Consider the following 12,506-nt stretch of genomic DNA (forward strand, 5'->3'; position numbering starts at 1 on the left):
TAAGGTCTGGGATGGAGAAGTCCCACATGGAAAAGCCTAGAACAGTCAGGCCTGCAGAAGAAGCTTAAAGGAAGAGTTACGACTGGCCGTTGTCAATGGAGTCGTTGCTAAAGCAAACACCATGTAAATACGAGCTCTAGAGAGAGAATTCTTCAGGGCAAAAGGTGGGGAATGGGTACTCTCCTGCTAACACACAGCCTAAGGCCATGTCTTCACTAGACGGAAGCTCGATAAGACTGCGATCGATCTTCTGGAGTTTGATTTAGTGAGTCTAGTTAAGGCTTGCTAAATTGAACTCAGAGTGTGTCCCCGCCGCTGCCAGTACCCCTGCTTGAGAGAGGAATAAAGAGACAAGGGGATGGGAGGGAGGGGGGAGGTGTGAAGCAAGGTACTTTGACTCCAGCTACACAATTAACATCTCTCATTGCGTTTTCATTCGACGTTCCCTATGAGTGTAGACCTGGCCTAAGTTGCCAGTCAAATATTCAGAAGTCAGAGGGCTTGAAGGGTGATGATGGAACTGAAAGGCCAGAAGGGACCTCCCCTTCCTCCTATAATGTGCAATTAGATATGTTAATTACGTAGCTGCTCGCACAAGCAGGGGTACCTCTTCACATTAAAATAAATAGCTCACCCATAATACACACTAAACAGCTACAGATTCTGAGTGTGAACAGACACACTTTCATAATGCTGTAGAAAAACAGTGCTCGTATTTTTAACAAGCCTGTAATGAAGAGTGGAGGTATTGTTAGACTCCTAGTTCTGCCCAATTTCTAGATTTGTCACAGAAGTCTAGTCAGTTCCAGTGTTTTATTTTATTAGTTTCCCAAAAGTCAGTTGCTCTAGGATAACCAGAGTTCTAACCATAGCCCGGTCATTCAGTCCAGTGCCTGCAGCAAGTGCCGTTCTAGGATAAGTGGCAGCATCGTGGGCATCCATGTTGAAGAACTCGACTTTCCTTGGGAACGGTCCCCTCTATGCACACCTGTCCCAGAATCAGAGCACAAGGCTGGGATCCTTCCATCTCATGCACCGTCTCCTTTGTAAAGGTTCTGCAGAATCAGTCAGGATCTCCGCAACACAAGGGAACGCCTATTTCCGCCTGGGATCTTGCACCACTGTGAGCAACTGGTACAGCCAGTTTCACTGATGCACCAGGGAAAAAGAGACCTGCTCATTCTCTTACTGCTTTGCTGACTCGGCAAAAGTCAAAAATACCCCAAGCAGTGAAGGCACACGTTTGTCTCTAGAAATCAGCTGAGATGAGCCTGACCACACACAGGGCACAGGTCTCCTGAACATGGTTCCACTTACGGAAGAGTCACATTGAGGAATTTCTACTTTATACGCAACTTGGGAATCTACAGTAGCACCCCATGGCCTCCGCTCTACCCAGTGGAAAGCCGGCATTTACAACAAAAAGGCAAGTACCGGAGGCTTCGCCTTCGCAATACTGAAGAGATCATCGTCCTCGTCATCGCCAAAGAGCCCCCCGCCGGCCGGCATAGTCCCACGGAGTTTTGCAGGCTGAAATGAAAACAGGCTGCGTCACACAAACCTGGCTTGCACCTAGATGCCTCTGCCTATCCTCTGGCGGCCGGTGGTCTTATCCCGTGTAACGGACCCCCCCCCCCCCCAAAGCCATTTTACAGTTGGTATAGTCCGGAAAGTCCACTTATAACAGCAGGGTCAGAACACGGCTTTCAACTCACCCCTGATTTCTTCGCCCTGGCAAAGAGATCGACATCGGGGTCGTTGTCTTTCTGTAGCTCGCGGCTGAAGAGCAGCTCCTCGTCTTGGAACACGCCTGTGCTTTTCAAATGAGCGCTCTTCTCATCCGGCTGAGGGGAGGGAAGGGGAGAACCCCCCCACGTAAGCTATGACAAAGCTCCACTAATGGTTTGTTCCCAGCACCACACTCAAGCGCTAATGACACAGGGCTACAAATGCAATCCAGGCCGGCCTTTCTATGCACCCCGCTTGAATGACGCCAATCCAATGAAATGCTAAGGCCTTCTGCAGCACACAATGGAATGCAAAGATATAACCCTGAGATATCACAGGGGACGTCTAAACTACATTTTTTTTCCCCAAAAGAGGATGTGCAAATTCTGCCGAAATTTACATATCTTCTTCCAATCTCACTTTCGAAAGGATCTTTCAAAAGTGAAAGTCGTCTGGACGCGTTTTTTGGGAGAAAAAAGTTTTTCGAAAAAAAAAAAGCACAAACTTTATTTAAGAGCAGGGTTTGTTTTTTTCCCCCCGAAAAAGGGTTTTTCCCCCCCCCGGAAAAAAACTGCTTTCAGACGACTTTCACTTTCGAAAGATCCTTTTGAAAGCGAGATCGGAAGAAGATATGCAAATTCCCATGGAATTCGCATATCCTCTGTCGAAAACAGAATGTAGCCTAGACGTATGTGTGTTCACACGGAGGGTTGTACTAGTTTACTGATTTAAACTAGAGATGGTAGAGCGTAACCAACTAACCGTTTAACAGATAAACTGATGCTTATCGGTGAATGGTGTCGGTTACTCTCAGCCAGATCCCCGGAAGGCTCACTGCAGGCTCTACAGTATAACACTTACTTAATTATACTTTTTTATTGTCTTGCAAAGCTCACAGCAATTACACGGTTACTTACTTAACCGATTTTTAACATCCCTAATTTAAACACCCGTTCCATAGCGCAACTCGCATGTTAAGACCAGCCCTCCGTTACATACCCTTACGGACGGCGGCTCAGAGAGGAGCTGCCCTTTCATACTGGGAAACGGTTCCCATTGGTAGATCCGCCTGCTCCGATTTGGGGAGGGAGCCAAGGGAGGGCTGAGACGCACCTCTGCAGTCCCAGCCCTTCCCCCACAGTAATCGCAGAGCCAGCTTGGGGTCCGAGCTCTGGCCCCACATGCCAGGCCAAACCCCTGCAGCTTGGCAGGAGGTATCAGACAAGCCCAGCGCCCCCTCGAAACTCTCTGCAGAGTCAGAGATAGTTACAGAGAGCTTGAGAAGAGAAGAAAGATCCAGAGAAACCGGCAACCAAGGACAGCTGTTTCAGCCAGGACTGGGAAGAGCTGATGAAGCACAAACACCGGGCGGTTGTTCTAGGCAGCAGGAGACACAGGGGGAGCCAAGACGTTGCAACGGGGCGGTCAGAGGGAGAGGGGATCTGCAAGCGAACCAGGGAGCCATTCCCCCCCTCCCCTTTTGCTCACCTTTCTTTCTTCTTTCTGCTCAACCCTTCTGGTGTCTTGATTGTCCATTTTCTCTTCCTCCTCCTCTTCGAACAAGCTCAGCACATTCTTAGCCCTGGGTTTGGCTTCCTTCTCCACCGGCGGCGAGGCCGCAAACAGACCCAAATGACTGACCGGCCCCAAAGGCGATGCCGCGAAAGGCTCCGGCTGTAGAGAGAGAAACGGACTAGCATCCAGCGCAGCTTTGCTGGATTACCTTGGGTGGGGCGTTTGAAGTGTCCACAGATCTGGAACCCAATATCATGGAAAGCAGCCAAAGGCACTCATCCTCCCCAGGGGGCTAACAGAGGGCCAGACGCATTGCTGGGGGCATCACGGATTGGGTGGCCCTTTGGCAGAAGAGCGCTGGTTTGTGTCGGTACCATGCACCTTAGTACTGACCAGGGCTCTCAGATCCCCAGCCTATAGGCCATTCCCAACCACACCCTTTGTGCAATCCGGTCTGGCACTTCCACAAGCCAGAACGGGTGAGGGGAGAGCTGTCCATTACAGGCCTCCAAACCTCACCCCTCCCGCTATCACCCTAACCTCTCCCTCCATGTCCCCGAGGACGTGGCTTTGGGGATCACCAGGGGGACAGCTCCTCCCTCCGGCCTGCCAGGAGTCCCAAGCTGGATTGTACAATCACTCTGGCTGGAGATAGCCCACGAGCTGGGAGCTTGAGACCCCGGTACCAACAGCACGTTGTGCATGGGCGTGAGTTTGCCCTGGCTGCTTCTGCTCCACTCCAGAGACAGCGACTTTTTAATGGCCATGCAGCTGGCCAGCAAAACGGCGTGGGATCCTCAGAGGCAAAAAGCACTCTGTGCGCGCAGAGCACTGCTCAACAAGCACAGGGTTTGTCAGCGGCACTACGTACCAAGAAAGTCATGGCCCAATAATTCCCACAACAGTCAGCGGGCTATTCAGCAGACTGCCTACGTTTGGCTGACCCTGGGGACCATCTGTGCTGGCAAACAGCGCTGCCAAAGGCAGGAACCTGGATGGCTTTAGTGGGTCTATACTACCCTGGGCACACTGGTGTGACGTGGGGAAACAGGATGTTTCCCCAGCCTCCCAGCAGTTCTTGAGTTTGCGGCCAAGAGTTTGTGTGCACGGCAACACCCCCCAGCCGGTTCACATGTGGGAAGGCCCAGTGCCCCCGTGTGACTGGCCACTTGCGTGCAGGGGTATTGCTCTGTCTGACGCAACTGGAAACAGGTTTTAATGATTCAGTTATCTGTTTGGTGGTGATCAAACGGGCCTGCACCCTTGAGTTTGAAACAGGGGGGCGAGTACTGCTCACGGCTATCGGCCATTCACAGAAGAATTCTATGAAACGCACAGCGAAAGAGTTTTTAACAAACCCGTAACTTAACAAAAAAAAAAAAAAAAAAAAAAAAAAGGGACTCTTACCTTTTCCTTTTCCTGCTGCCCTGCAACCTCTGTTCCTCCTGTCACAGGGCTGGCTTTATGCTTCTCTGTATGTCCTGACTTCTCCTCCACCACTTTCGTTTTCGAGGTCTCCAGCAGATCCTCCTTTTCCGCCTCTTCATCAAATAACGAAGGTGGCACCTGAAGGGGTTTTGCTTTTTCCTGGGAAACGAAAGGTTGGCATTACTCATCCGGGGAGGACCGGCACAGAACTGCACGGACAAACGCGTATAAAAGGCCTGGATCTATGAGGGACAGAGGTCTCCGGTAGGGGGTAATCAGAACTTGGGGGAGACCAGAAACCCTTACAGAGAGCAGGCTGGGGAGCGCTATAGGTCAGAGTTTGGTGGGTCTGCCGCAGAGGGTGAAATCCTGTGCTGACTGAAGTCAAGGAAAGCTTTGCCATTCATTTCAACAGGACCAGGATATCACTTTTGGACCGGTCTCAAAACCCTTCAGGAACACTTCCAGCGCTGTCCCAGAGAAGGCAGCATTCCGATTCCGCTGTAACCTAATGCAGTCAAGCAGTTTTAAGCCCAAAACTCCAGCTACCTTAAAATTGCTACAAATTTGTCGGAACTCCTCTAGGGCTATGTCTAGACTGCAAGACTCTTTCGAAAAAGAGCGTCTAGACTACAACCAGTACTTTCGAAAAAGCGAGCCGCTTTTTCAAAAGAGAGCACGCAGGCAGTCTGGATGCTCTTTCGAAAAAACAGTTTGCATTACATAGCGCCTTTTTTTGAAAAAGCACTTACGAAAAATGGCGTTCTTTGTAAAACGAGGTTTTCCGCGGTCACAAAAACTGCTGCGTTCTTTCGAGTGACTTTCGAAAGAACGCGGCAGCAGTCTAGATGCAGGGGAAGGGTTTTTTTTTCCGAAAAAAGGCCGCTTTTTTTAAAAAAAACCACCTCTGTAGTCTAGACACACCCTGTCTGAAAGGCCCTGGCTCATGTGTTCTATGGAGAAGCCGGCGCCTTTCTACAACACTGCCATTCAGTGAATCCCCTGCTTTGGGGGTAAGTAGGAAAAGGAGGTACCGTTGTGGCTTTAGCCGCTGAAGGAAGACGCGTCGGCTGGGAACTGAAGAGCGATCCGCCATTAACAGCATCTTCTTCAAACAGAAGAGAAGCCTTTGGGTGCTTCCTCGGGCTGTAGACACACAACCAGGCACAGGTGACATGTTTAACTGGTCAAATGGTATCTTTAGACGCTCCTCTTTAGGGAGATGGTATAGACGAGCATGAAGTCTGAACCAAGTCTGACCAGGGCCAAGTTTTCTCTAGGCTACGGAGGCCCAGGATTGCTGCTCCAGTCTAGCAGTAGACCTGGTGCTCCAACCTGCTAAGAATGGAAGACCACACGAGGTAGGACCAAAGGTCCATCTAGCTCAGGGTCCTATTTTCTGATGGTGGCCAAAGCCAGGTGCCCCAGAGGGAATGAACAGAGCAGGGAATCATCCAGGGATCCATCTACACCACACGATTAGCCACCTGGTGTGTCAGTCACCTATGTCACTGGACATTAATTCTGCTTCCTGATCGGATGACTGCAACTTTTTCAACAGGAAGAGAATCGCTCACTCGTTGTACATCTCAAACAAGGGGCTTTTCTTTGACCTTTCAGCTGACGAGACTCTGCCTAAAATTTGTAGTTTTCAAGATCCAAATATTTTATAACTCCAGAGTCCCCCCCAAGAAGCAAGTGCGCCTCCAGGCCTGCCCTTCTCCGAACACCCACCCCAGCGAAACAAGTGAAAAAGCACTCCCCAGGGTCCTACCAAAGCCAGCACTCCATAACCACTCGAGAACAGGCGAGCTTTGCCCTGTGCCCTGCAGGTAAACCCACGGAGCTATTTTGGGCCTATGGGAGGATGGGGAGGTCCAGAGTCAGCAGCCCTCTCCCTAAAAAGAAGTTTCTCCAGCTTACATGCCAATGGTGAGCCCAGCTGTGGCAGCAGCACATGGGAAAGCAGGGTCTGAACCAAAACCTTAATCTCCCCCTGGAAAGCAACATGCAGCCGACACAGCCTAAGGATCAGCAGCGTAACAGCTGCTGAAATACACAGCTGGAAACCATGGATTTTTAGGATTTCTTGATGGCACCTCCCTCTCCTGGGGCAATGGGCATTGTGCCATTTCAGGAAGAGAATCCCACAATATCTTCGACATAACTACTAGAGCATGTAAGCGGGGTTGGAATGACTGGAGAGAAAAGTGCTGCTCTGTTGTCGCGTGTTCTCACCTGTCCTTAGTGATGGCAAATAAATCCTCCTCCTCTTCATCCTCTTCGAAGAGGCTGGTCTTTTTCACAGCCTGGGACGGATCCACTGCAATGCCAGGTGGCGCAGGTTCCCCCTTTTGGCGCTCTTCGGAAATTGGTTTAGTCGGCTTGCTGATGTTCCAGTGGTCCTAAAAAAATTTAAAAAATTAAAAAAAATTACAAATTGGGGCAGCTGTGCTCATCTGTATCTGCAAAAACAAGTTCTGTGGCACCTTAAAGACTTAAGGCCACATTGGTTCGATGCTTTGGTGATCAATCCTCCTCTTTGTCCCTCGTGTGTTACAGGTGGTCTGCAGATGCAATACCACATCCCCTTCCTACTGCCTGATGTATTAAAAACAACAGAGGCTTTTTAAAAATCTGGGCTTGCTTTATTTTTACATTGATACTTATGGCTCATCTACCTTAAAAAAAACAAAAGCCACAATAGATTAACTGGAGATCCAGTAGTTGTGTGACAGGCACTAAAGCAGCCATGAATGCTGATGAATTAAGCAGGGAAGTGACTTTTAATCATAGTAAAGTTCCTTTAAATTGGGCCACACCAACACTATGTTAATTCAATGACTTGGCTGCAAAGCTTGATAAAGGATTCAACACCTCCAACTCCTTCCTTAAAGGCTAGCCTATCCAATGAAAGTGGGTCAAAACTCTTGTTTTCCAATTCCCCAAAATTTCTAAATAAACCCTGATCGGCCCAAAACTTTCAGACCCTCTTTACACACATTAGTAGCACAGACTAGAGGTCATCTCTATATCACCCTACTTGGTAGGACCTTGTGGTGTTATTATCTGTTACATCCTTATAGTGTACCTCCTGCAAGTTTTCCCAGACATAGTACCTCTGCCATCCAACCCCATGGCACACACAGTCAATATGCACACACACACACACACCCCCCTCCCCCTGCCACACGGATGCTCCTTCCAGTTATTGTGATGTGTTGCCTGCGGGCATAGAACACTCCACACTCAAATGCAACATAGTGAACGCGCTTGTAAACATTTCACCTTCTGGAGAGCAGTACACCCCGTAGCCCCCTTTAAAATGCATCAGTACCTCCTCGTCACTGCTGAACAACGAGATGGAAGTGGTTTTGAGGGACTCCGATTGTTTTGCTTTCCCCTGGGGTGGTTTCGACTGTTGCTTCTTGGCAGCTGGAGTACCAAAGAGATCCTAAAAATATTCAAGTCCAGAAAGGTAACTCTGCCCAGTACTCAGTGTATATCAGCATTCAGGTTCCTAACAGCAGCTAGATCAACTAGTTAAGGAAATAAAGACTCCAACCATCAGCCATTCAAAAGAGAACAGCTTCCACTCCAGCTGCTGGCCTCATGTGGGCCGAGAGCTGGCAGCACCGCACGGGAACTCCAGCAAGGCTGGAGCAGCCCTCTGGGAGCTGGTCCTGGGTACCAATTAACCGGTTACTTGTTCACATGTGAACAGTGGCCCTTGTAACTGACTCCGCTGACTCTGCGCCCGCTGACTGGGCTAAAGAGAAAGTGCGGATCACTCACCTCTTCATCCTCGTCATCAAAGAGGGAGAGTGGGGCTTTGGGGGTAGACTTGCTGGGCGGGAGAGATGTGCTCTTCGACTTGAGCGTTTGACTCGGTGAAAACAAGTCCTGTGAGAACCAGGCACAGTCACTTGGCGAGAGAGGCAGGGCTTAGGAACTCAGAAAAACAGGCCCCCGAATCCATTTAAAACGAGGCCCTTCCGTGTGCTACTGAAGAGGAGCAAGATGGCCGATTCTCACCAGGCCTAGCCCAGAGGCCCACCCTGTCAGAACAGGTCACTGATGTTGGGGCCCTACACAGGATGCCTGCCCAATTCAGAGATACTGAACACATGCAACTTCTCCTGGGACTCTCGGAAGGCTCCAGGGGAAGTCCCAGCTGAGAAGCAAGACAAGGACCGATGAGCCTTGCACATACTGAAGCATATTCAAGAGTCGGATGCTCTTTCCTCCCTTTTTGCTTCATCCAACCTTCCATCTCACGCCTCTGTGTCCATGCAAAAATGGAACTGTATGCAAACTGTTGGGGGAGACCCACTGCTCCTGCTGGAGAGAGTTTTGGGGGAAACCACATACCAGAGATCCCACTCCTTGGAGCTAAGCAAACGATTTAAGGTGGCAGTCGAAATGCAACCACAGAGCAGCCTAGACCCCTAGCATGCCATTTCGAACCCAGAAGAGCATTTAGCACTTACTTCAGAATCTTCTTCATCAGAAAACAGGCCTCTTTGGGCTTTGGGGACTGCAGATAAAGGCTTGAAGTCCTCCGCAGAAGACGAGTGACTCTTCAAAACAAGAACACATCAACAGCCATTGAAAACAAGGCAAACGGCACATTTGACATTTCCTCTTTAGCAAGCCAGCTACCAAGTGCCCCAGCTGTTGAAAAGGGGGCGACTAAAACCTAGGAAATTCTGATCCAGACACTAGAAAAATCCAACATCCTCTTTATTTTAAGGCAGATCTTTCTGTGGCACCTCAGCTGCATGAGGATTATTTCGAGAGCTGGCCATAGATTTTGCATACAAATACCACAGACTTCAACTGCCAGCGCTTACAGGGATTCAAAGGCGCGGCGTGGTTATATCTTCTTGGATAAGCCAACCACCCCCTTAGAGACAACAGATGAACTAGCCAATGGTGAGAGCTCTCTAACCCTAAGCTAGAAGTACCAAGTATGAAACATTTCACCCTACGTGAAATTTCCACTTGCTTTTTTTCCTTGGTTTCACGTTTGGGTGCTTACCCTTTAAAAAAGATTAACTCAGCCTTGCTACATTTCTAAACAAAACAGCAAAATGAATTATTTTGGCTCTTGAAAACATGTTTTCCCCATTGCTAATCAGGCAGAACTATTCACCAAGCTTGACCCAAATTTGGCAATTGTTCCGGGTCAACCTGAAACTGCATTTTCGGCAACACAATTAGTCACCAGGAAACTCCTCCCAGCTCTGCTTCACAGTCTGATAGAAGAGGAACAAGAAAGTCACATAAAGAAAATCAACTCGACTTAGTAAGACTCCCACAGACCAACCTTCCTTAAGTCCAACAACTGCGGAAGGCACACAGGTAACCCAGAATCTAGAAACTAAGCCACTTTCCTGTTCTTCTAGCTAAGGGATAAACTCCAGCAGAGTTAGAACCACAGGGGCCTACCTATGGCTCAGTCCTTTGCACACAACGGAAAAATCCGCTTCTAACGTTACCTTATTCCCTCCCATCGATTCTTTACGGCCTTCGGCTGCCTTGCTAACAGCTGCAGGAACGTCAGGCTCTTCCTCGAAAAAGTCGCCTTCCTCATTGTCAAAGAGATCAGCAGCAGATTTGGCTTTGTTTAAATAAAGAAGAGAAAATACACATTCATATCAGAGAGCGTTTTCTACTGGAAGAGATTGGCTATCATCAATCCAAAAAGGAGAGGCTGTGACATCACAGAAGGAGGACAGCCTCTTTTGTAGAGAGCTGAATGACAGCCGGAGACAACAGAAGTCCTTTTCGGGTTGGGGTGGGTGGGTGGGTGGAATGGGCTCTCTTTCAAGGGGACGTGTCAGTTGCGTGCAATGGTCATTAGCCAAAAGGTCAACAGGTACTGGCGCTCTCACACACTGAATATGCGGGGCACACACAGCTGTTCTGAACCAAAACCATATATCCCCTTGGGTTTATAAAGCCTCCCAGGGGAACAAAAGAGAGGAAGAGAATTGCTTACAGCTGCCAAGCGAGATCAGACATTGACGGTAATGTTCGGAGGGAATCCGATACAGATGAGACAGTACAACAGCGGAGGTGGAACCATCACCAGGTTCAGATGGAATTTCACGGCCCTAAGTTCTCCGACCCGTTGTAGCGTTCTGCACACACTTTACCTGATCTTGAACGTTGGTTAGCTGGTTCCACAAAAAAGTCGTCGTTGTCCTCAAACAGGCTGACGTTCCCTGGCGGTTTGGGGGCTCTCTCTGCGCTCTGCTCCAGGGACTTCTTGTTTTCTTTTTCCACGAGAACGGAGGCGGAACTAAACACATCATTCCCACCTGTGAGTCAGAGCACTGAATAACTGAGCGAACACTCTCGCGACAAAGATTAAGAGCTATTTAGGTCGTTTTGAACAGGGATTCAATTCATAGTAATCAGTGTCACAATCTAGTTGCAAAATTCCTGAACAGGAAAAAAGGACTAAATTAATCACCTCAGTTGTTTGCAACAGATCGTTATAACCAGCCTCAGAACGGACAACTTCCCCTGAGCAGCAAGATGGCATCTGACCTATCCCAGCACTGAAGCCATTTCTGGGGCATTAGAGCCGCCAAGGACTTGAATCGAGCCAGTCTTAGAACCAGTCAGTGTAACATAAAACAGGAATATATTAAATAGATAAAAAGTAGCCAGGGAGGGAAGGGAAAGACTGTGCAGGCCTCCTACCGGCACACCCCAGGTTGGCCTGGGGGGGAGGGTGTGTGTGTGTGTGTGTGTGTGTGTGTGTGTGTGTGTGTGTGTGTGTGTGTGTGTGTGTGTGTGTGTGTGTGTGTGTGTGTGTGTGTGTGTGTGTGTGTGTGTGTGTGTGTGTGTGTGTGTGTGTGTGTGTGTGTGTGTGTGTGTGTGTGTGTGTAGGCGTTGGGGGGGACCATCCTAGGGCCGGAGTCAGACAAGATGGTGGAACTCCATCCCCAGCTGGTCACTCTCTTTGTGGTGTGGCTGTCCCCGATAGTTACTCTGCAGTGTAGCTCTCCCCTGGGGGCTCACTGCCCCCAGGAATGAGTATGAGGATCATGTCCCTCCTCCCTCTCCCCCCGCTTCCTTTCCATGTGATGGAAAACAATCCCATTCCAGGTAGAGCCCGTTTTCCTGGCACAACCAAACCCTGACCTTGCCTTGCATTATGATAAAAAGAAGCTGCCTACCAAAATTGGTGGTCCTAGTTCTTTACATTTAGGAGTTCTTGAATGAGACCCCTTGGCACAAACACATTACCTCAGTGTGCTTGTTACTATACTTTAACATGTGCAACATGCTGTCTAGTATAAAAATTCAAGGTATTTTTATAAGATCTTCCCCACACAGATCAGCTTCCTGAGAGAAACTAAGAGGGAGTTACAGATCTCTCATCCCTCTTTTCCTCATGATCGAACAGAGAAGAACTGTCTGACCTATGAACAAGTTTAACCACCTCCTTCAAAAGAAACCCAACAAGCTAGCATGAAGAAACCACACAAAGGCACAATACTGTAGAGATCTAGCCTATTCTGTAAATGCAGCTCATACTACCGCTCAAAAAGAGGAAGAGGGCTGAGCTGTACCTAGGTAATGTGCATTTAGTCTGTGACTCACTGATCCAACCAACAAGAACTCAAATAAAGCTACTTCTGAAAGGCTACTTTCAACCTCACTGGCATTCCTGCTTTCACAAAGGCTCCCCACAAAACCTTTGCCACTGCCCAGAACATAGTGAAGTCCAGGCCTAGCGTGTTCACCGTTCCCATGTCTGATGCTGACTCTCTGATACAGCAGTGCTACATTCGGATCGCTTTTTGAAAACCACTGTC

General features: G+C 48.9%; 1 protein-coding gene across 3 annotated transcripts in view; it reads right to left on the reverse strand.

Moving 5' to 3' along the window:
* Window positions 1-12,506, reverse strand: part of WASHC2C (WASH complex subunit 2C) — a 38,268-nt gene that overhangs the window by 10,940 nt on the left and 14,822 nt on the right. For all 3 annotated transcript variants that reach the window (XM_075935694.1, XM_075935693.1, XM_075935692.1), the window contains 11 exons: window positions 10,833-10,997; window positions 10,173-10,294; window positions 9,162-9,251; window positions 8,467-8,574; window positions 8,009-8,125; window positions 6,910-7,076; window positions 5,706-5,817; window positions 4,651-4,830; window positions 3,217-3,402; window positions 1,716-1,844; window positions 1,435-1,530 (listed from right to left, as the gene is read on the reverse strand). In XM_075935694.1, the coding sequence (XP_075791809.1) occupies window positions 1,435-1,530; window positions 1,716-1,844; window positions 3,217-3,402; window positions 4,651-4,830; window positions 5,706-5,817; window positions 6,910-7,076; window positions 8,009-8,125; window positions 8,467-8,574; window positions 9,162-9,251; window positions 10,173-10,294; window positions 10,833-10,997 (1,472 nt within the window). The remainder of the gene's footprint in view (window positions 1-1,434; window positions 1,531-1,715; window positions 1,845-3,216; window positions 3,403-4,650; window positions 4,831-5,705; window positions 5,818-6,909; window positions 7,077-8,008; window positions 8,126-8,466; window positions 8,575-9,161; window positions 9,252-10,172; window positions 10,295-10,832; window positions 10,998-12,506) is intronic.

Source organism: Pelodiscus sinensis, chromosome 8 (assembly GCF_049634645.1).
Source record: "Pelodiscus sinensis isolate JC-2024 chromosome 8, ASM4963464v1, whole genome shotgun sequence".
NCBI classification, from domain to species: domain Eukaryota; kingdom Metazoa; phylum Chordata; order Testudines; family Trionychidae; genus Pelodiscus; species Pelodiscus sinensis.